The 24943-nt window shown below is 48.0% G+C and overlaps 1 protein-coding gene across 2 annotated transcripts in view; it reads right to left on the bottom strand.

Annotated features, from left to right (window-relative positions):
- Positions 1-3664: 3664 nt before the first annotated feature.
- The window catches only part of LOC120932432 (serine/threonine-protein phosphatase 2A catalytic subunit alpha isoform), a 293164-nt gene continuing 271885 nt past the window's right edge, over positions 3665-24943 (bottom strand). For both annotated transcript variants that reach the window (XM_040344785.1, XM_040344784.1), the window contains one exon: positions 3665-4408. In XM_040344785.1, the coding sequence (XP_040200719.1) occupies positions 4397-4408 (12 nt within the window). In that variant the 3' untranslated portion in view covers positions 3665-4396. The remainder of the gene's footprint in view (positions 4409-24943) is intronic.

Here is a 24943-nt window from a genome sequence, read left to right on the forward strand (position 1 = left end):
TCATTAAAAAAAAAAAAAAAAAAAAAAAAAGGGGGCCTCAGGAGTTGCTCTGCAGAGAGTCTCACTACCAATTCACCAACAACCAATTGCACTGGGGTATGGAGAGAAAGGTCACTTGTGCGCCCTTACCCAGTCAGGTTTTTCCTTTTTTGAGGTGGAAGATCTCTATGGGCCAGATTCACATAGAACTGCGGCGGCGCAACGTATCGTAGATACGTTACACCACCGCAAGTTTTCATCGCAAGTGCCTGATTCACAAAGCACTTGGGATGAAAACTACGCCGGCGGCCTCCGGCGCAAGGCGGGCCAATTCAAATGGGCGTGTGCCATTTAAATTAGGCACGCTCCCGCGCCGGACCTACTGCCCATGCTCCGTTTCCTAACTCCCGCCATGCTTTGCACGCCGTGACGTAATTTTTTCGAACGGCGACGCGCGTAGCGTACTTCCGTATTCCCGGACGTGTTACGCAAACGACGTAAAATTTTATATTTCGACGCGGGAACGACGGCCATACTTTAGACAGCAATACGATTGCTGACTAAAGTTAGGGCAGGTCAAATAACGACTAAAATTGCGACAGGAAACTTGACTACGGACGACGTAGCGAACGCGAAAATCCATCGGGGATCTGCCGTAACTGCCAATTTGCATACCCGACGCTGGTTTACGACGCAAACTCCACCCAGCGGCGGCCGCGGTATTGCATCCTAAGATCTGACAGTGTAAAACAATTACACCTGTTGGATCTTATGGATATCTATGCGTAACCGATTCTATGAATCAGTCGCATAGATAGAAACAGAGATACGACAGCGTATCAGGAGAAACGCCGTCGTATCTCTTTGGTGAATCTGGCCCTTTATTCCTAACATGAAGTCACAACAGAAATTAGGTAAATTTCCCTCCAAAAAAGCTGAGATTCCCCCTCAAGACAACACTAGAACAGGAAGAAAAAACATAAAATAAAAAGTTCCCTCCTGTTCCAGTGACAAAATGTGAAACTTTTCATGTCTCACCACATTTTGTTGATGCTACCCAAGAAAAAGAGCCTCCCCCTAGCAGTAAAAACCTGACAGTAGCTTAAACGATTTTGCCCAAATTACCAAACAAAAATCCATTAATCAGCTGACTGCTGCATGACAGCCGATTTTTTGCTGCTCAGTGCATAGCAATATTATTCATTGATTTATCAGCATTTGCTCCCTCGTCAAAAATTTGATTGGTTACTCCAGGGAAAAAAAAAGTTGCCAAGGGGCAAGTCAACATTTAATTCATTAGCACAAAACTAGAGAAATTTACTGCAGTCCTAGAAACCATCCAAGAGCATTAGGTCTACACTATAAAAATTGGACATTGACTCAAAAAAGGCTAGATGCTAATGTGTCCCACTTTTAAACCATCTAAAAAGATTTAGGCTCCTTTCACACTTATACGACTTCAAAGTCGTGCGATTTTGCGACCGCGATTTGGGATCAGTACAACTTCGACTTTGACACAACTTTGGCATTAACCAATGAAAACATACATGGTGTGAGGCAATTCCTTATCCTGCCATCGCAGTTGTCATTGCTGCTGCAGCAGTAGCAGTGCATGAGGAAGAAGAGGAGGAGAAGACGTCGATATTGGGTACATCCCATCATTGCCAATCGTGAAGATAAGGGTCAATTTTGGGTCCTCTATAATTAGGAATGAGAAGAATGCTCCTTACATTGGTGGTCAGTGGGAAAAATGCTCCTTACATTGGTGGTCAGTGGGAAGAATGCTCCTTACATTGGTGGTCAGTGGGAAGAATGCTCCTTACATTGGTGGTCAGTGGGAAGAATGCTCCTTACATTGGTGGTCAGTGGGAAGAATGCTCCTTACATTGGTGGTCAGTGGGAAGAATGCTCCTTACATTGGTGGTCAGTGGGAAGAATGCTCCATACATTGGTGGTCAGTGGGAAGAATGCTCCATACATTGGTGTCAGTGGGAAGGATGTCCCTTACATTGGTGGTCAGTGGGAAGAATGTCCCCTTCATTGGTGGTCAGTGGGAAGAATGTCCCCTTCATTGGTGGTCAGTGGGAAGAATGTCCCCTTCATTGGTGGTCAGTGGGAAGAATGTCCCCTTCATTGGTGGTCAGTGGGAAGAATGTCCCCTTCATTGGTGGTCAGTGGGAAGAATGTCCCCTTCATTGGTGGTCAGTGGGAAGAATGTCCCCTTCATTGGTGGTCAGTGGGAAGAATGTCCCCTTCATTGGTGGTCAGTGGGAAGAATGTCCCCTTCATTGGTGGTCAGTGGGAAGAATGTCCCCTTCATTGGTGGTCAGTGGGAAGAATGTCCCCTTCATTGGTGGTCAGTGGGAAGAATGTCCCCTTCATTGGTGGTCAGTGGGAAGAATGTCCCCTTCATTGGTGGTCAGTGGGAAGGATGTCCCTTACATTGGTGGTCAGTGAGAAGAATGCTCCTTACATTGGTGGTCAGTGGGAAGGATGTCCCTTACATTGGTGGTCAGTGGGAAGGATGTCCCTTACATTGGTGGTCAGTGGAAAGAATGCTCCTTACATTGGTGGTCAGTGGGAAGAATGCTCCCTACATTGGTGGTCAGTGAGAAGGATGTCCCCTTCATTGGTGGTCAGTGGGAAGAATGTCCCCTTCCTTGGTGGTCAGTGGGAAGAATGTCCCCTTCCTTGGTGGTCAGAATGCCCCCTTCATTGGTGGTCAGTGAGAAGAATGCTTCTTACATTGGTGGTCAGTGGGAAGAATGTTCCCTTCATTGGTGATCAGTGGGAAGAATGCTCCTTACATTGGTGGTCAGTGGGAAGAATGTTCCCTTCATTGTTGATCAGTGGGAAGAATGTCCCCTTCATTGGTGATCAGTGGGAAGAATGTCCCCTTCATTGGTGATCAGTGGGAAGAATGTCCCCTTCATTGGTGATCAGTGGGAAGAATGTCCCCTTCATTGGTGATCAGTGGGAAGAATGTCCCCTTCATTGGTGATCAGTGGGAAGAATGTCCCCTTCATTGGTGATCAGTGGGAAGAATGTCCCCTTCATTGGTGATCAGTGGGAAGAATGTCCCCTTCATTGGTGGTCAGTGGGATATTGTCTTTGTAGTTTGTCTTTGTAGTTTGGGTCACACAAATCATAAATAGCTGGGCACCCACGGATAAATCGAATGATTTTCACATTATCGAGGACGTCTCTTTTTTTTCCTGTTTGGAGCACATTGTTCCTGAGGGAATAATCAGGAAGAGAATGTGTGGTGGAAAAATGTGCTTGGGAGGGGCTACTATGCTGAAAGGATTGGGTGGGACAAGGGTTAAAAAGCTGCTTGTGCTTACAAAGTTGTATTGAAATCGTGTCTATTATTCAGGTACGATTTGCATGCTACTTGAGGGTTTAACATTGAGGTCTATGGACATCAACTCGCATGGAAGTTGGACCAAAGTAGTGCAGGGACTACTTTGAAGTTGGCACTACTTAAAGTCGTGCCAGTATGAATGGTGTTCATTGAAAATCATGGAGAATGACTTGTCATACGATTTTGCAGTACAAAATCGTGAGACAAGTCGTATAAGTGTGAAAGGGCCCTTAAGGTTTATTGACATTCTGGAGCTTTTTTACAATTCAATGTCATTGCAAATTATAATGCAGAAATACAAAAAAGTTTCACATCTCAAAGTACTTCGTTCAACAAGTTTATTATGAAAAAATCCATTGCAGCTGCATTTGGATTGCAACATTTACAGAAAATGTTCTGGCCAAAACTAACAATTAATAAGGACTGAAAACGTAAACTGGAAGGAAAAACAAACTGGGCAAGTGTGAGAAATTAAATTAAGATTGTATTCCCTGAAAATAAACATTTCTGTAGTCACAAAAAGGGGCAATGTAGGCCTTAGTACTTGTTACCTTTACATCAACTGTAGAGGCTGCAGGCCTCCAATCATGATAAAGGCTTTCCCAGACAGTTTCTACCCTTATCTACAATCATGCCAAGTAAAGCTAATTACTAAATGGAAAGTTAAATTGTATGCACAAGCTGTTAATGTATACATCTTAATTTGTATTTTTTTGCAGTCTGAGAAAGCAAAAATTACTAGTACTATGCCAGGAAACTGGGATTTTCTCATTTTGACAAGGTCATTTCAGCATGCAATGAACGGTCTTTTCTAATATGGTTAGGGGCTGCTGAGACAAGAGGCTTTGCTTTAGTATATGGCACATCTCTAGGTCCATCTGAGAACAGTACATGTTTGACAAATGCCCTCTGACTGAAATTTCAGATTCTCTTCTCGGCTCCGGAGGTCAATATCCTGCTTCTGGCAATACTGTACAAGTGTGAAAGCCTCTTTAGAGAAAATAATCTGGGGTGCGACGGGTAACATGTGGTTCTCCTCTGCGTGGTGCTGGATCAAACTGCAAGCTAAAAATATAAAAATGTATACACATTAGTATAATAGAAATAGTGGTAGAAAAAAAAAAAAAAAAACAACTAATTATTACATTTATAATCAGTTACATTTTTGTGCATTAGGAATGCAACCAGCTATTGTTTTAAAAAAATATATCATACAATCCCATATACACAATCTTGGTCCCACAGCTGATCCAGAGGAAGGCAAGAAAGTATTATCCAATCCAGGGGCTAATATACCTTCCTGATGCGAGGCAAAATCAGATATTCCCATGATCAACTTTACCTATAAATGGCAGTATCCAGTTATATTATGCAACCAATTAGGAAAGAATCCAGGCCTTTTTTAAACCAATCTACTGAGCTGGCCAGAACCAACTCTCGAGGTAGTCTATTCCACATTAGCACAGCTCTCATTGTGAAGAAACCTTTCCGTATTTGGAGATTACATCTCTTTTCCTCTAGATGCAAAGAGTGCCCCCCTGTCCTCCGATAACCTTAAAATGAATAACTCTTCACCAAGTTCACCATATGGAGCACGTATGCATTTATTATACATGTTGATCACATACTCCTGAACCTCTTCTCAAGAGAACAAATTCAGTTTCTCCAATCTATCCTCATAGCTGAGCTCCTTCATGCCCCGTATCAGTTTGGTCGCCCTTCTCAAAGATATTAGAGAACTGGTGCCCAAAACTGGACTGTATATTCCAGATGAGGTCTTACTAAGGATTTGTACAGGAGAAAAATATCTCTTAATACAAGAAAGGACTTTGCTTGCTTTGGAAACCACAGCTTGGCATTGCATGCCATTAAGTTTATGATCTACCAAAAACACCCAAATCCTTCACCGATTTCCCCCAGTTGTACTCACTAGTATGTATGATGCATGCATATTCTTAGCCCCCCAAATGCATAACGTTACATTTATCAACATTGAAACCTAATCAACCAGATGGATTACCTCAATTAACCACTTGACAACCAGTACAATAAATATAATACATACCACACAATATGGCAAGGCGGCTTTGCCTGTGCAAACCAACGTACCTGTACATCAGTCTGTGCATGTGGGGTACTGCAGGCGTGGGTCTGGCGGACTCGATTGCGGTAAAGAGGCAGAACGGGGGGGATCTGCCTATGTGAAGGGGGGGGGGAGAGAAAGATCAGGAACAGCGATCTCTCCCTACGCCCAGTCAGTCCGTCCCCCTGACCGTTAGAAATGCCTCCCTATGGAACTTTTAACCCCTTGATCACCCCGTGTTAACTCCTTCCCTGCCAGTGTCATTTATACAGTGATCAGTGCATTTTTATAGCACGTATCACTGGTCACCAAAAAGTAACATTGCAAATCTGACCCTAAGTGACAAAGTCCTGAGGAAAAAAAAAAGCTCTATTTGTGTTACACATCAATTTTGTTTGGGTACAATGTTGCACGACTATGCAATTGTCAAAGAGATGCAGTGCCGCATCGCAAAAAATGGCCTGTCATTAACCAGCTGACTGCCGCAACAACGATATACGTTGACAGAATGGCACGGGCAGGCAGATTGGCATACAGGTACGTCCCTGCCTTTTTGCGGGTGGGGGGCTCGATCGAGCCCCCCCCCCCCGTGCCTGCGTCGTTCGGTATCGCTTAAGGAGCGATCCGTGATGAGGGGGTGGCCATCGATTCATGGCCACCCCTTCATGATCGCTCCTGGCGAATCAGATGCTTCCCCTGCCTGTGAAATGTAAACACAGGCAGGAAGAAGTGATGTCACTCTCCTTGAGGCGGTCTTTTTGACTGGAGCTCGAGGAGAGAAGACATCACAAGTGAGTTGCACCAACACTACCCTAACACCAGTACACATAGGCACACAAACCCCCCCTGATCACCCACCAGATCACCCCGTCAGTCTCACCGATTGCAGTGGTCATTTATTTACTGATCACTGCATGCAGTGTCATTTGTGACTGTAAAAAGTGTCAGGGCAGTTAGTGTCAGGTCCCTTTAGGTCCAGGGTAGCCCCCTACCCCGCCCCCAATAAAGGTTTAACCCCTTGATCGCCCCCACAGGTAACCCTTTCACCCCCTTTCGCCAGTGTCACTAAGCAATCTTTTTTCTAATCGTTGTATAAGTGTCGCTGGTGACGCTAGGTAGTCAGGTGTTTTTTTAGTTTCTCCGTCAGGTTTTTATAGCGTCAGGTACCCCTATATATTACCTAATAAAGGTTTTAACCCCCTGATTGCCCCCTAGTTAACTTTTTTACCAGCGATCACCGTATAAGTCTTACGGGTGACGCTGGTTAGTTACTTTGCTTTTTATAGCGTCAGGGCACCCGCCATTTATTACCCAATAAAGGTTTAACCCCCTGATCGCCCGGCGGGTGATATGAATAAGGTTTTAGCGCCAGATAGGTTCTGCATCGCGTCAGGTTAGTGCCAGTTGCGCCAACACCCACGCACGCAGCATACACCTCCCTTAGGGGTATAGTATCTGAACAGATCAATATCTGATCAAATCTATATTAGCGTCGCCAGCAGTTTAGGGTTCCCAAAAATGCATTGTTAGCGGGATCAGCCCAGATTGCCCCTCTGCCCAGCCCAGCCACCCACCCAAGTGCAGTATCAATCGATCACTGTCACTTATAAAAACACCACACACATAACTGCAGCATTCGCAGGGTCAGGCCTGATCCCTTTGATCGCCAACAGTTTTTTTGGTAGCGTTTGTTTCGTCGCTGACAGTCCGGTGCTTTTTTTTTACCTTTGAATCTTACTAGTGTACCACTAAATTTAGAGCCCAAAATGGCAAGTCGAAGGTACACTAGTAAAGAGGCCCAAGTGTTTCTGAGCATGACAGACAGTGAAGAGGATACGATCCTGTAGACAGCGGTTCAATGACAGATAGCAGGGACCTCAACTTCATCGTCAGAGCTAAGGTCAGGCATACCCGACCCCATTATTCTGCTGTTGAGGTGCAAGAACCGCAGGGCTCTCGTATGGAGCAGAGAAGCACAAGTGCCGCTCATCCTTCTGGTGAACTGGCAAGCACCAGCAGCCTAGTACACCCTGGTCATACATCCAGCACTGCAGTAACACTTGGTGACGTGGCGAGTCCCATAAGTGCAGTTCAAGCTGGCGAGGTGGCAAGCACAAGTAGTGTCCCGCTGCCACCAAAAAGACAAAGACAGGCCCGTCGTGGCCATAGTGTCCTTCCTGTAGAATTCAGCAATCCTGATTGGATGCCCACCACTTCTGCAGAACCCGTACTTCCCTCATTCACTGGCCAACCCGGAATTCAGGTGGATTTTACGGCACTTGATTTTTATTCGCTGTTTTTCACCGAAGATCTTTATAGATCTATTGTGGACCAAATTAATTTGTATCCTGGTCAATACATTGACGCTCATCCCCAGTCCTCCCTTGCCAAAGAATGGAAACCAATTACAGTTTCCGATTTTAAGACCTTTCCCTCGACATGGGCGTAGTTAAATTGAGTGAGCTGTGGTTATATTGGTCCATTGACCCAGTTTACCATGTGCCCGTGTTCTTTGCCTCCATGACCAGGGCATGATATGAGCAGATCTTGTGGCTCATGCATTTCAACAATGAACTTTGTCGTCCTCGTGGAGACCCTGAATTTGATCGGCTCTACAAAATTCGGCCCCTCAAACCACTTCAACGAACGTTTTGCAGGATACTCCCCATCAAGTTGTCTGCGTTGATGAGTCCCTGATTAAATTTTCTGGCCGCTTGTCTTTCAAAACAGTACCTTCCCAGCAAGCGTGCCAGATACAGGGTCAAGATGTATAAGCTCTGTGACAGGGCCACAGGCTATACATATAGTCACGTAGAGCCAGAGAACTGCCCAGATTACATAGGGAGCGCTGGAAAGATAGTGTGGAACTTGGTGTCACCCTTATTCAGAAAGGGGTACATATAGATGTGGACAATTATTACACGAGCGTGCCACTTTTTGGTCACTTGTTTGATCATCAGATTGGCACAGTGGCTTGTAGACTCCCATCTTAGGCTGGGGGAGAGAGCCTGCTCAAGGTGTAATAATTTGCTCGCTGTGAAGTGGAGGGACAATAAGAATGTTTTCATTCATTCCTCCCTTCAGGCCGACACGACAGTCCAAATTCATACGGCGACTGGTGTTGTGGAGAAACCCCTCTGTGTCCATGAATATAACCAAAAGATGGGAGGGGTGGACCACAACGACCAGTTGTTGGCGCCGTATCCAATTGCCCGTAAGGCCAGACACTGGTACAAAAAAGTGTCTGTATATTTATTTCAATTGGCTTTGCTGAAAGCTTTCGTGCTATACAAAGCTTCAGGACGAACTGGATCTTTCCATAAATTCCAGGAAGATATTGTCCAAGGCCTCCTGTATCCAGGCGGTGCTGCACCTCACCATCACCAACCAAATGCAGTAAGTCAGCTGCATGAGAGGCATTTTCCGTATGTCCTCCCGAGTACCCCTTCCCAACAAGCCCCCCAAAGAAAATGTTGTGTCTGTAGAAAGCGTGGATTTAGGCGTGACACGTTATTTTTGTCCACGCTGTCCTGACAATCCTGGTCTTTGCATTGGTGAATGTTTTGAATGCTACTACACACTAGTGCAGTATTTTTGTAGGGTACAGCTTGCAAAAAAAAAAAAATATATATATATATATTCAATAAAAAGAAAAAAAATAAATAAAAAAGTTGCCGTTTTATTGTTCTCTCCAATGTTTTTATTGTTATTATGTTTCATAATGCTTGCTTTTCAGGTATGTAATTTTTTTTATACTTTACTGTTTACCGTGTTTGATTGGTAACCATTTTTTTGTTTTCAGGTACGCAATTTAGCTGGAGCGTGGATTTATTTATCTTGACAGCAACAGCGTTTGCTCCCATGATACATAAAGCTGTGACTCCAGTGCTGTAGAAAGGTGATTTCACCACCACAGTTAAAAAAAGAGCATATATGCCAAAGCATGAGGGGCAGCAGGGGGGGGGGGAGCGATCTGCTCCTAATGCTGCGTACATACGGTCAAAATTCCGACGGAGGCTTGCCCGTGGAAAAGTCTGACCGTGTGTATGCGGCATAACTTTTGTGGGAGGATGCCCCCATGCTTCGGCATATATATATTTTACAGGTTGCGTTAAAAAAAATATATATTTTTTTTGGTATTTGCTTGACCATAGTCTTAGGGCCCTTTCACACGGGCGGATCAGTAATCCGTGTGTCTGCAAAAGCTCAGTGGGGATCCTCCGTAAAATCCCCGCTGAGCCGTCGGCTGACAGGGTGGTCCCCGCACACTGTGCAGGGACCGCCCTATCTTTTCTCCACTCTCCCCTATGGGGGATCGGATGAACATGGACCGTATGTCCGTGTTCATCTGATCCGATCCGCCAGACGGAAGAAAAATAGGATTTTCTTCAGTCCGATTTTGCGGATCTTTGCGGAGGCGGACGATTACGGGTGTCAGCGGATGGTCATCCACGGACACCTGCAATCACATAGGGACCAATGGTATGTCCCGTTTTCATCCGCAACGGATGGATGAAAATGCGGACATACGGTTCGCGCGTCTGAAAGGGCCCTTACTGTTATACTGTAATGTTACTTTGTTTTAATTTCAACCATCATTTGCTTAGCAGGTAGGCCATTCAGTTGCAGCACAGATTTAGCCATCTTGACAGCAACAGTGTTTGCTCCCACGATACATAAAGCCGTGACTCCAACAATGTAGGAGGCAATTTCACCACCAGTTAAAAAAAAATTGATTTTTATAACAGCGTACCTGTAAAATCCTTTTCTTGGAGTACACCACGGGACACAGAGCCAGTCATTACATAATAGCTTAAGGCCCCTTTCACACTGGGGTGGGAGCTGCGGTGGCGGTATAGCGTCGCTAAAAATAGCGGCGCTATACCGTTGGATTTGTCGCGGGATTCGGCCGATAGCAGTGCGGTATTAACCCCTGCTAGCGGCCAATAAAGGGTTAATACCGCCCACAATGCGCCTCTTCAAAGATGCTGCTGACAGGAGATTTTTTTCTCTCCTGCCAGCGCATTGCCTCAGTGTGAAAGCCCACTGGCTTTCACATTGAGGTTGCTGGGCAGGAGTTTTTCAGGCGCTATAGCAGCGCTATTTTTAGCGCCTTACTGCCTGAAAAACTCCTCAGTGTGAAAGGGGTCTAAGGGTCACCAGCGGTGATTGGACACTGGCACAACCAATTGAAGACAGTTTCCCTCCATATAACCCATGGGTGCTCAACCTGTGGCCCTCCAGCTGTTGAAAAAAACTACAAGTCCCATCATGCCTCTGCCTTTGGGAGTCATGCTTGTAACTGTCAGCCTTGCAATGCATTATGGGACTTGAAGTTCCACAACAGCTGGAGGGCCACAGGTTGATCACCCATGATATAACCTTTCCCACCAGGGAAGTACCTCAGTTTTGTAGCAAGCAATAAGGTTCCCATAAGAAGGGGGGGGGGACCTCTGTGTCCCATGGTTTACTCCAAGAAAAGGATTTAACAGGTAAGTGGTTATAAAAACCCTGTTTTCTTTATCGTACACCACGTGACACAGAGCCAGTCATTACATAATGGGACATCCCAGAGCAATGCTCAAATGAAGGGTGGGAGACAGATCAAGCAGGCCGCTACAGACAAGAAGCCCTATACTGCTGCCTGCAGCACACTTCGCCCAAAAGCGGCATCCTCATGTCCTTTCACATCCATTTGATAGACTTTGGAAAATGTGTGGACTGAAGACCAAGTTGCAGCTTTACAGATCTGAGTCATCGAAGCCTGGTGATGCACTGCCCATGAAGCACTTATCGCCCTGGTGGAGTGCGCCTTAACAGAAAAAGGAGGAATCCTGTTCTTTAAACCATAAGCTTGAATAATTACTTTAATTACTCAAATCCACCTAGAGATGGTGGATTTTGATGCCGCTTGGCCCTTCTTGGGACCATCTGGCAAAACAAACAAAACAAACATACGCTTTACGTATCTGAGCGGTTGCCTGCAGATACATCTTTACTGCTCTCACTACATCTAGAGAGTGCAATAACCTTTCCCCCACCGTCCGGGGATCAGGAAAAAAAGAAGGCAGAACAATGTCTTGATTTAAATGAAAAGTCGACACCACCTTGGGTAAAAAGGCAGGATGGGGTCTTATTTAATTTCTCACAAAGACAAAATTGTACTAAGGCTCTTTACAAGAAAGAGCTGCTACGGTAATTCAGATTCTCTTCTGCTAGAAGAGATAGAAATCAAAAAAGGTCAATTTCCTGCTTAAAAGAATTAAAGGAATCTGGCGAATAGGTTTAAAAGGTTGCAGTACCCCCTGAATGAAAGCCCGAACTAGGGAATGAGATGCCAGCGGTCGTTGAAAAAAAGACTGGATAGAGCAGATATTTGACCCTTGATGGTACCAGTGGCGTCACTAGGGTTGGTGTCACCTGGTGCGGTAAAATATGGTGTCACCCCCCCCCTCCCAATAAAATGTTTGCAAATATTTTTTACCCTACCGTTTGCTCTCTGTTCTCCTTTCTTCCCCTTTTCTCTCTCTCCCTATCCATCTTTCTTGTTCGTTCTATCCCTTCTTCTTTCTCTCCATTTTTCTTTGTCCCCTCCCCCCATCTCTCTTTCTCCAGAACCGGAATTCACATCTCAGGAGCCTATAGGCCAGGGTTGTACCTAGAGCATTTGGCACCCGGGGCGGATTCAAAATCTGGCACCCCACCCCCCACCTTAAAATGTAAAAACACCCCACTGTGCCCCCTGCATACCTCTGTATCCTTCAATATCTTTTTGTTACTACTGTGTACCCCTCTCCACAACTGCACCTCTGGACCCCTTTACATTGCACAGCACCCTGCATCAATGGACCCCTTTACATTACACAGCCCCCTGCATCACTGGACCCCTTTACATTACACAGCCCCCTGCATCACTGGACCCCTTTAAAATTACACAGCCCCCTGCATCACTGGACCTCTTTACATCACATAGCCCCCTGCACCTCTGGACCCCTTTACATTACACAGCACCCTGCATCACTGGACCTCTTTACATTACACAGCCCCCTGCACCACTGGACCCCTTTACATCTCATAGCCATCTGGACCCTTTTACATTACACAGCACCCTGTATCACTGGACCCCTTTACATCTCACAGCCCCCTTCACCTCTGGACCCTTTTACATTACACAGCACCCTGCACCTCTTTACATTACACAGCCCTCTGCACCACTGGACCCCTTTACATCACATAGCCCCCTGCACCTCTGGACCACTTTACATTACACAGCACCCTGCACCTCTGGACCTCTTTACATTACACAGCCCCCTGCACCACTGGACCCCTTTACATTACACAGCACCCTGCATCACTGGACCCCTTTACATCTCAAAGCCCCCTTCACCTCTGGACCCTTTTACATTACACAGCACCCTGCACCTCTGGACCCCTTTACATTACACAGCACCCTGCATCACTGGACCCCTTTACATCTCATAGCACCCTGCATCTCTGGACTATTTTACATTACACAGCACCCTGCATCACTGCACCCCTTTTACATTACATAGCCGCCTGCACCTCTGCACCCCTTTACATCACATAGCCCCCTGCACCTCTGGACCCTTTTACACTACACAGCCCTCTGCACCCCTTTACATTACACAGCACCCTGCACCTCTGGACCCTTTTACATTACACAGCACCCTGCATCACTGGACCCCTTTTACATTACACAGCCACCTGCACCTCTGGACCCCTGCATGTTACACAGACCCCCTTCAGTGCAGACACCCCCCCCTTTGTGCAACCCCCCCTCAGTGCAAACCACCCTTAGTGAAAACCCCCTCAGTGCAAACACCCCCTTAGTACAACCCCCCCCCCCTCAGTGCAAACACCCCCCCCTTCAGTGAAATCCCCCCAGGTGCAAACACCCCCCCTCCCCATTCAGTACCTCAGATCATCGCAGGCAGCGCCACGGCACATGGACAGAAGGTCCCCTCGGCCCCTCCCCCTCTGTACACACAAACAGAGAGGAGGGGGCTGTGCCTGTGTGCCGACTGCCGAGCACCGCTAACAGCCTGTGGCTGTGAGGAGGGGATGGATGGTGCTGCGGTGTCACCCCGCAACCCCCCTCCTCTTGTACCACGGCGCTCCAAATCCGCTGCGCTCATCGCTGCAGTCAGCAAAAAAAAAAAAAAAAAGTTTATTTTTTTTTAAATCAGACTGCACCCCCTAGCAATGCCCCTGGATGGTACTAAGGGCTAATTTCATATCCACTCCTAACTGGCAAAAGGCGAGAATCCTACTTAAGTCATACTTCTGAGGATTCCATTTCTTGGTTTCACTCCAGGAAACATATGCCTTTCAGACTCTATAGTAGATTAGCCTGGAGGCTGGCTTTCTAGCATTAATGAGTGTAGAAAGAACTGGACCAGAGATCCCTCGTTTCTTTAAAATGTGGGTCTCAGTAGCCAGACCGTCAAATTTAGCTTTTGTAAGGAAGGATGGACCCTGCGACAGCAGGTCATGACGAAGAGGAAGCTTCCAAGGTCTTCCTACCGCCATCTTTATGATCTCGGCGTACCAGGGCCTTCCGGGCCAATTTGGTGGCACAAGGTTTACTGGAATTCTCTCCTTCTTGATCCTTTGTAAGAGCGATCGGAGGAAATGCATAGATCAGGGAGAATGCATTCCAGGGAATTAGAGCATCCAATCGGAGAGAGGAAAAATTACTCCTAAGGCAGTGAACAGGGTGCTTGAAAACAAACACTGTGCATCCGTTTCCGTGTCACCTCCACCAGGGATACAGGCTGCTCACCATAACGAATGGACCTCTGAACAAACAGGCCCCTCTAGGCCCCCCTGCCTAGAGTTAACACTTCCAGCCAAAGGGAGCATGATAAGAGGGTCACAAACACCGCTAGGGAGCAGATAGCAAATATGTGCAATTAATAGCACACATCAGACATTGCAGGGCGTCACACAGTCTTATTTATATATTGAGCACTGACACACGGCCCCTTAATATACTTGCTGAGGAAGTCTTTATTCACGGATGATACGCGTGCAGGGGGCTATGTGATGTTAGGACAGCCACCTACCTGGTTTTCTCTGTATACTACATGTTTTGAATCCGTGCACTGGGACACAGTGCCGTTTTTGTGAGAAGTTCATCTTTTTAATAAAGTAGTGTTACTTATACATAGGGAGAGCACTGTGGGCCGTATTCAGATTTTTAGATCCGCGTAACCTATCTGATTTACGATCTGCCGCCGCAAGTTTGAGGCAAGTGCTTAATTCAGAAAGCACTTACCTCAAAACTTGCGGCGGCGTATCGTAAATCCCCTGGCGGAATTCAAATTCCGTGGCTAGGGGGCGTCTACAATTTAAATCAGGCGCGTCCCCACGCTGATTGAACAGCGCATGCGCCGTCCGCAAATTTTCCCAGCGTGCATTGCTCTAAATGACGTCGCTAGGACGTCATTGGTTTCGGCGTGAGCGCAACTTGCGTCCAGCTCTATTCTGAATCGACTTACGCAAACGACGTAAAAATTCAAAACTCGGCGCGGGAACGACGTCCATACTTAACATAGGATACCCCTTACATAGCAGGGGTAACTATACGCCGGAAAAAGCCGAACGCAAGCGACGTAAAAAAAATGCGCCGGGCGGTCGTTTGTTTCTGAATTGGCGGAAATTCTCATTTGCATATTCGTCGCATGTAAAAAACGAAACGCCACCTAGCGGCCGGCCTGGAATTGCAGCCTAAGATCCGACGGTGTAAGTCACTTACACCTGTCGGATCTTAGGGAGATCTATGCAGAACCTGATTCTATGAATCAGCCGCATAGATCCGACCGACGGAACTCAGAGATACGACGGCGTATCAGGAGATACACCGTCGTATCTCTATCTGAATACGGCCCTGTATGTTTTTTGCATCTTCACATGAATGCCTATGAGCGGGTTTGGAGGCCATCAACAGACTGAAGAGATAGAGTGAAGGGCCACCTATGAAGATATCTTCCCTCTCATCCTTACGTTTACCCTTGCTAAGGGACTGCTTGAATGACCTTCTGTTTGTTTAGAGGTCCATTCGTTAAGGTGCGCTGCACCGCTTTTTATATGCATTTTATCTAAGGACTTTTTTATATTGACCTCCAGTGTTCAGCTGCATTGGGTAGGATTGGTGTTTACGCTGTCTGATTTTCTGAACCTGGAAGCTAGCAGGTCTACATCCGGGGGGGCTTCATCTCTGGCATATTGCCTGAAAGACATTGGGGTGGAGAGACCACTCTCCTGGTGACAGCTGCTGGCGACTCAAAGATAGTCCGCTTGCCAGTTTTCTACCCCTGGAATGAAGATTGCAGAGAGACAAGGAACATGATCTTCTGCCCATGCCAAAATCTGATTCACCTCCTGAGCACCCTGACTGCGGGTGCCTCCTTGGTGATTGATGTAAGCTACTGCAGTAGCATTGACGGATTGAATCCGAACAAGGCGGCCCTGTAACCTGTGTGTCCAGGTTCTGAGGGCTAGATATACTGCCCGAATCTCCAGTATGTTGATGTGCAGATTCTCTTCGGTTTTATCCCAGGTTCCCTAGGCTGAAGCTTCTTCTAACACTGCTCCCCAGCCCAATAGGCTGGCATCCATAGACACCACCTTCCAGGTGACTGGGAGAAAGGATTTTCCTTTCCGCAAGTTCTTAGTCTTTAACCACCAACTAAAGCTTTGGCGCACCTGTGAAGACAGGCGCATGGGTAGATCCAGAGCTTGGATCTTCCTGTTCCAGGAGACCAAGATACTGCCTTGAAGTAGTCTCGAATGAAATTGGGCGAAAGGAACAGCCTCAAAGGAGGCCACCATCTTCCCTAATAGCTTCATGCAAAGGCGAATAGACGGCCTTTTCTTTGTCTTGACCTTGTGGATCAGGTCCTTTAGCGACTTGATCGTTGGCTCTGGCAGATATATACCACGCTTTGGGCTGTGTCTATGATCATGCCCAAATACTCTAAAACTTCTTTGGGCTTGTAGAGAGGATTTCTGTAGGTTTATGATCCATCCTAAATGCTCCAGGTAATTTAATGTAGTGAGCACGGCGTGATCTAATCCCACCACTGACCAATCTATGACAAGCATATTGTCTAAATAGGTGGTTACCGCTATGCCTAGTGCCCTCAGATTTGCCAACAAACTCGGGGTGCGGTAGCCACACCAAAGGGCAGAGCCACAAACTGGAAGTGGCGATGTTCTACCGCGAACCTTAGGAATTTTTGGTGAGCCGGATGGATAGGCACATGTAAATATAGACGCCATGAATTCTCCGCCTTGTAGGGTGGTGACCACTGATCGAATAGTTTCCATTCGGAAATGGCAAATGTTCAGAAACGGATTTAAAGATCTTAGATCCAGGATGGGTCCGACATCTCCATTTGGTTTTGAAATCACAAAGAGGTTTGAATAAAAACCTGAACCTTGCTCTTTATGGGGTACTTCTGTGATCACCCCTTGAGACAGCAAGTGATCCAAACCTTTGAAGAAGGATCCTCTTTAGTGGATCTTTGGAGAGCCTTGAGCTTCGTAACTGAGAAGATGGGATCTCTCAAAATTTCCGTTTGTACGCTAGGGATACTGTGGATACGTCTGCCATGCCGCTGAAAACTGCCAAAGCCGTCCCTCCATTTGGCCGAGTTGGGGGCGCCTCCTTACAAAGAGGCTTTGGAGTTTTGCTTATTTGCTTTTGAACCCCAAGGCTTTTTGTTCTTTTGAGCCTGATTTTCTTTAGCCTTTGTGGCTGGCTGAAAATGCTGTCGCCACTGGCTGGAGGTAGAGCTTCCAGGAGCCGGGGAAAAAGAACGTTTAAAACTAGGCTGCTTGTTTTTCTTCTTCTCTGGCAATACAGTGGTCTTACCACTCGTTATATCTTTTGGATATATTTTTCCAAATCCTCCCCAAAGAGGCATTCGCCATGGAAGGGGAAACTGGGCAAAAGTTTTTTGCGTGGGTCTCTGCTGACCAATGCTTTAGCAAAAGAATTCTGCGCATTTGCACCAGCTGGAGTGTGAGGCGAGATGCTTGCCGAATCTAATTTCTCATGGCATCTACTGTAAAACATAAGGGTTTTGGCCAATTCTCCCAAAATTTGACTTGTTCCAGAGGCAGGTCATTCAGCCCCTGTTTTACCTGATCCTCGAGGACCTGACACATACCCACTGCTGCTACAGCAGGTTGGGCAACTGAACCAGCCAAAAGGAAGGAAGGTTTTAGTAAAGATTCCAATTTCTTTTCCGAAGGATCTTTAAACACCTGTATGTTATCCACCGGACAAGTCAGGTCTTTTATTTTTTTATTTATAACAGGGTCAGGGCCCAGGCGGGATGGAAACAGGAAATATAAAAAATAAATAAAACCTCCCACGCAAGGGAGTGTACGTATGTGTATTTTAAGCGGGATGCCGGGCCCCTGTGCCCAGCCCCCTCCTTTTTTCCTTTATACCAGAGAAGTAAAAAGGAAGAAAAAGTGGTCCATGGTCAAGGAGGAAAGAAAGAGGGGGAGAAGAAAAAAAAAAGGCTTGGGAGTACATGTTCACACAGCAGCAGCTGGTTCTCTCAACGATTGACCTTCAGCCGAGTATATGAAGATGTTCCACAGCTGCCAAGTGTTCTTAAATGTTTCCTGCCTATTTTGTGCCGTGAGGATGAGATCTTCCATGTGTTTTATTTCCTCCACTTTCGTGAGCCATAAGGATATTGTTGGTGGGCGCGTGACTTTCCAAAGAAGTGGTATGCAGGCCTTAGCTGCGTCCAAAAGGTGTCTTATCACGCACCTTTAGTAAACTTTCTCCGGGATCTTCGATGCATGTAGGAGAAAGAATGCGGGATCGTCTGGGATGGGGCGTTCCGTGAATTTCTAAGCAACTTTGCGTACCACTCGCCAGAAGTGTTTCAGGCTAGGGCAGGACCAGAAAATGTGTAGCAGTGTACCCCTTTCTGCCCGGCAGCGCCAGCAAGTGTCCGATGTCGCCGGGAAGAACCTGTGGAGCAGTGCAGGTGTCCTGTACCACCTCGACAAGAGCTTGTAATTGGTCTCCTGCGTTTTGGCACAGATGGAGGACTTGTGCGTGAATCTCAGGATTTGCTGTCCTCTGGACTCATTGAAGTGACAATTTAGGTAAATTTCCCATTGAATTAGTCCCGGGGGCTGGAAGTTTGCCCGCAATGTTGTGAGAGGCTGGTTGTTGGTCCCGGGGGGCTTCAAGGAGTGAAGTAAGGGGTCCAGCTGACGGGACCTAAGGAAGTCCAAGTGGAAGGGGCCTGTGGGGTCAGAGAGCTCAGCAACGCTAAACCATCGTCCACCAGTACTAAAGTGAGAAGCCTGGTGGAAGCCCGCCTCGCCTAGCCTCCGAAAGGCCGCGTCCTGTGTAAACCCAGGATTCCCCAGTATGGGGTACAAAGGTGAGTTGGGGGAAGATACAGTGGTTTGAGAGAACAGACGTGCGCAGACCCGTGTTGTGTTACCGATCAGTGGGTGGCGCTTGGTCTCTGCTGGTAAGGTCGCATGGCACCAAGGGGCTCTGCTGAGAGGTATTGTGCTTCCAGAGCTTGCATCCAGAGCTTGGTCTCTTGATGGCGGCACCAGTCTATGAGCCTCCCTAGGTGCACTGCCTGGTGATACACATGAATATCCGGCAGAGCAAGGCCCCCCGTGACATTTAGGTTGGACCTGGAGTTTATGGGAGAGTCATGGTCACTTTTTGGCCCATATGAATTCCGTAAACGCGGATTGTACCTGTTTAAAGAAAGACGCAGGGATACGGATAGGCAATGCTTGCATAAGATAAAGGAACTTCGGGAGGATCGTCATTTTCAGGATGTTACAGCGACCTATCCACGAGTGTAGGCCCGCGTGCCATTGGTTTAACAGTGCCCGAATTGTCCTCAGCAGGGAAGGGAAATTGAGGTCAAATAGCCGTGAGAATGTATGGGGAATGTCCGTGCCCAAGTATTTCAAGGCAGTCGTTGTCCATTTCAATTTAAAGTTGGTTTGTAGGTGTGCGAGTTGTGTTTGCGGTATCCCTACCCCCATCGCTTCCGATTTAGTAAAGTTAATTTTTAGGTTTAGGCAAGTTAAAATTCCTGTAGCAGGTTTGGGAGGGAGACGGAAGATGTAGTTGGTGCGAACATAAGGTCGTCGGCGTAGGCTGACACCTTGTGTTGGGTTTGGTTTACCATTACTACTGAGATGTTAGGGTTCAGTCGTACATGGCATAAGAATGGCTCTAACGAGAGGGCGAATAATAGAGGGGACAGCGAACAACCCTGCCTCGTCCCATTAGTGATCGGGAAGGAGTCAGAGACCACTCCGTTAGCCCTGACTCTGGCCGACAGTGTCGCGAATGTCGCTGAGATCCAACTCAACATATGATTGCCCAGTCCTATGTGTCGTAGCGAACATGAAGGCCCAACTGACCCGATCGAACGCTTTTTCAGCGTCTGTGCCTTAAAAAATGCTAGGCGTTTTGGTGTGGGTGGCCGCATAAAGTAGGTTCAGGACTTTGGTAGTATTGTCCCTTGCCTCCCTCGTTGGGACGAAACCCACTTGAGCTAGATGCATCAGTTGGGGTAGATGGGATTGTGGTCTAGTGGCCAAAATTGTTGTGAATAATTTGAGGTCCGTAATAAAGTAGGGATATGGGACGATGGCTCCCGCAGTTCAAAGGGTCCTTGCCTTCTTTAGTGATGACAGAAATCTGCGCCTGTAACGTGGTAGTATGTAGTGAGCCTCCTTTGGTGAGGCCGTTAAGCAGGTTAACTAGATGAACACCTAGTGACGGAAACAATGTCTTGTAATACTGAAGGGTGAGTCCATCTGGTCCGGGGGCTTTCCCCAGTTTGGTACTCCCTATCGCTAGTTGCAGCTCTGGTAGCGTGATCGGGGCTTCTAGCAAGTCGCGTGTCTCAGCAGGTAAAGTGGGCATATGTAAAGAGGTTATGTAATCCGTCATGTGGTCTGATGTTGGGGGTGTTGTGGGCAAGTTGTAGAGGGATCCGTAATAGGATTTGAACTCCTGTGATATTTGTTGGGGCATAGCTACCCTGTGGCCCCTCGGGGAATGTACATACGGTATATAGGACTCCATTTTCTGGGAGCGCAAAGATTGTGCTAGGTGCCGCACTTATTGCCCGACTTTCCTGCGGGATATTTGGAGCGCCGACTTGGCTTTAAAAGTAAGCAGGTCGGTGACCTGCGTGCGTAGTGTGTCAAGCTCCGTTCTCAGTGAGTGCGACGGGGTTTGCTTGTGTCGAAGCTCTGGGGACTAGAGTTTGTCAAGAGGGGAGGTCAGTTGGGCAGTCCTTTGTTTTTTTAGTCTCGCTCAGTGTTTTATAAAGACTCCCCGGATCACCGCCTTGTGGGCTTCCCATACTAATCCCGCATCACTGTCAATGTCAATATTGGTGTGGAAGTAGTGGGATATTTCCTTTGTCCCGTCAGCTAGTACCTCTGGGTTTTGGAGAAGACTCATTGAGCCTCCACAGTGCCCTTTGACCTCTATAAAAGTTGGTCAGTGTATATCTCAGTGTGACTGGAGCGTGGTCCGACCAAGTGATGGATCCCAACGAGATGCTTTTAACCGCTTGAAGTTAGGCGTGAGGAATGAAAAAGTAGTCTATGCGTGAATATACATTGTGGGGACGGGAATAGAGTGTGTAGTCTCGCTCGCCGAGGTGGAAAAGGTGTAGAGACAGGTGTATGGCCTTTCGTGCGCTGCAAGTGGTGGAAGAGCGGCCCGTAGGAGGTGTCCTCAGCTGGGATCAGGGGGATGTTAAAGTCTCCCCTGACAATGAGTTGTCCCTCGGAAAATTTTCGGAGAATGGTTAGGTGTTTTTTAATGAAACTGTCTTGTTGGCTGTTCGGGGCATACATGTTAGCAATGGTTACCTTCACGCCACCAATCAGGCCCTTGAGGAATAAGAATCTGCCCATCGGGTCGGTTAAGACCGCCGTCAGGGACCACGGCAGCTTTGCCACGATCAGCACAGAGACCCTTCTAGATTTGGCTTCCCTATAGGCGGAGTGGTATACCGTTGGGTAAAATCTGTTGTTTAGGATTGGGAATGTGTTTTCCCTGAAATGTGTCTCTTGCAGCAGGATAATGTCGGCATTTAGACGCCTCATGTCATTGAGCAGCATCTGCCGTTTCTCTGGGACGTTTAGGCCCTTTACGTTGAAGGTGACCAAATTGATCTCAGCCATGTTTGTGGGGGGAAGGGAAGAGGGGAAAAAAAGTGAAAGAAGAATGAGAGGAAAGGAAGTACGAGAAGCAGTCCCCTGGAGGTTGACCAGACCTGCCGGGGTAGGAGACGCGTTCGATGAAGGGGTAAACCCTCAGCGGACGCTAACCAGCAATGCTGGATGTCTAGGGTTTCTGCAAAATACTTGCAGTAACCCGGGTAGAGAGCGTCGCCCTAAGTGGGTGTGTGTGTAGCAAGGGCTCTTGGGAGACTCCCAGTCCCTTCCCGACCACCCAGGCCGTTTCTACGTGTATGAATGTGGGCCGTAATAGAATGGTTAGTGTTGCAGGGTTAAGTAATGCATGGAGTCGTAAGGGCGGAAGAAAAATCATACAGGTTATTCAGGGTACAAATGGCTTATACTGACAAATTCAACAATTTAAATAAAATGAACAAAGTACATAGGCTGACCATCAAACAAGATAGCGCCTCCCCCTGACCGCCACCCCCCACCACGACATGAGTATCGATCGGCATCCCCCGTCAGACGTCAATCCGGCTACCCAAGGGGGGGAGCCACAAGAGAGGAGGCGCCCACTGCTAGCCCGCATCAAAATGTCTCCACCCCCAAGGAAACAAGGGTCAACGTCCCACCGGATCCCCAGATCATTGACTCAGTCCAAGATCCCAGTGCTGGGAGACCAGTGCCACAGCCTCCAAGTGTATGAAAGCACCCCAGAGTCTTACAGTCGGCTGGGGCCCCAGCAACCCCCGCCCCAAGGCTACAACACAACCACCCGCCGCCGCCCCCATGACCTGAAGGGATGCAGTTTTGTGGTCTTCAGCATCCCAAGGAAGTTGAGGGGCATTATGTCCAGTAGGCTCGTCTGGGTAGGGTACTTGAAGCACCCGAAGAAACAATGGAGGCGCAGGGGGGCGACACAGGCGGCACAAAGCCACGTGAGCGACAGCCATCGGGGGGGACGCCGCACCCCATGCAGAGAGAGAAAAAAAAAAAAGAAAGAAAGAAGGGGCACTGCAAGGATGCTGCGGAGCTTGTGGGGTGGTAGAACACCCAGGTCCATATCGGCAGCATGCGACACATTGGCACGGAGAGGGGGCGTGAGGTCACCACTGTTCGACCGCTTCAACCCGCGGCAGCAAAAGGGGGGGAGGGGAGGTTGCCACCCGGGAGTAACCCCTCCAGGTGAGCCGTTCAGGGGAACCGTCAGGTAATCCTCAAACAGGGGCAAGGGTGGGGAAGAAAAGGAAAGCAATCCCCCAGGCAACAGTTCAACTGGGTGACAGCATTCCGTTCGGAGGGGAGACAGACAAGGCAAGGGGCGCTCGCCGCCAAACAGAGGAGGCACAGGCGGATGGATGGGCAACGCCAGCTAGCAGCAACACTCCCCGCATCACCTCTGGACATCTGGGAGCGGGTCTGCTGGTTGAATCTGCTGGCACCAGGGTCTGAGCAGCCGGACGGCTTCGGGATCTTCATCAACCAATTCTATACTTGGATTGGCTCCGCTCCCAGGATCCGAAAGAGGTCCGGTAAGTCCAAGGGTGTTCTCCGGGTAAAAAGAGGTCTGCTCCATGCGGAAGGTGACTGCCAAAGGGCACCCCTAGCGGTAGGCGCAGCCGCGTCTCCTCGCGGCCTCTAGGATCGGACTCAGCATCGCCCGGCGCTGCAGCGCGGCTCTAGACAGGTCAGGGAGAATCTGGATGTGCACCCCGTCAAAGTCGATGTCACCCAGGTCCCAGCAAGATGGTCTCCTTCAGAGTGTAGCGGTGCAGGCGGCACAACACGTTACGCGGCCTAGCGGGATCCGGGGCCTAGGGTGCGGTGGACCCGATCCATCTCCAGCGTGGGCTGAGGGGACTCCAGGAGTCTCTGGAAAATAGCCGTGACCGTCACCGCAAGGTCCTCGGGACCCGTGGCCTCCAGAATTCCTCGCAGCCGCCGGTTATTTCTTCTATATGCAATTGCATCTCCTGGGCTTCTGTGGTGTGCTTTTCTTGTGCCCGCTCCAGGGCCTGCACTCGTGATGCCAGCGAGGTGACCAAAGTCTCCCCGGAGGTGACCCAGTCTGATAGTGTGTAGCTCCGTCCGTATTTCCTGTATATCCTTCTTGTGCGATTCCTCGATCCGCAAGATCAGGGCCTCTATGTCTGACCTTGTGGGGAGGGCATGGCGCAGAGGTCCACATCCAACTGGCTCTGGGTAGGATCAGTCATACAGTATGCCGCTCGTGCCCCGAGACGAAGTGATTCTTTCACGAAACGCGTCGGGTGGATCGAGCGACGTGCTGACGTCATTCCCCTCATCGCAAGATTCTCAAACACGAGTGTTTTTTTTGTTCCTGGATACGTCCGGCCGGCGTTACAGGCCAATGCATTCTATGTCTACTCAAATGTGAGTCTTTTACTTGCTGTATTTAGTTTTTAAAATAAATCATCCTGGTTTTATGCTATGTGGAGCTCTGTTTTCTTTTATATTCCCGCTGCTGAGCCCTGTGTGAATTTTTACCCTGTCGTGGATACATCATTCTCCAGTCCTAGTGGTGGTCTCACAACATGCTCCAGTTTCCATAGTGGAGTGATATGCTGATTGTGGTCCGGCAGGACCTGTATGTCTGGTAAGCAGCTGTACAATTGGTGGTGGATTCACAAAAGGTGTTCAAGACCAGTTCTATGGAATCTACACGGGTGTCTCCTTCCATCTGAATCTATATGGACTTTATATCTACTCAGATTTAGTTTTGGACTTATGGGTTTAAATTTTATTCATTTTATTGATATTTGTTTTTGTTTTAACCGCTTTAGTCACATTAACTTTTTGGTGTTGGAACACTTAGGGTTAACAACGCCCCAACCATTTGGAGTTTGTGCCCTGGTTCTGGGCTATTAGCACATCTGATTTGTATCATTAGAGTGCAATCATAGCATATATGATACACACGTTTGTTTTTTCACATATAGCAAACAATTTTGGTTTAGCGCAATTCTTTTCTTTCTCATACTGAGCCGAAAGGCAGCCGGTGTCCCCTCGGGGGGGTCCAGGTCTGGTGGAGATGTCGAATGGGTGTGCCATGTTGGGTCCACGAGGCGCTGCTACAATGGTGCCCGGAGATAGCTGCTGTGGGTGCCGAAAGTAGTGGTATATGCTGGCTTGGGAGGTATGATGGTGGGTCCCTCTGGTCGCCGATCTTGTCCTGTATCGGCTAGGGATGTTAATGCCGTGCCCAAATGAGAGGAAGGTGAAATGGTGGCCATGGCTAGTCGGGTTAGGCCGGG

The sequence above is a fragment of the Rana temporaria genome, chromosome 3, assembly GCF_905171775.1.
Source record: "Rana temporaria chromosome 3, aRanTem1.1, whole genome shotgun sequence".
Taxonomy (NCBI): domain Eukaryota; kingdom Metazoa; phylum Chordata; class Amphibia; order Anura; family Ranidae; genus Rana; species Rana temporaria.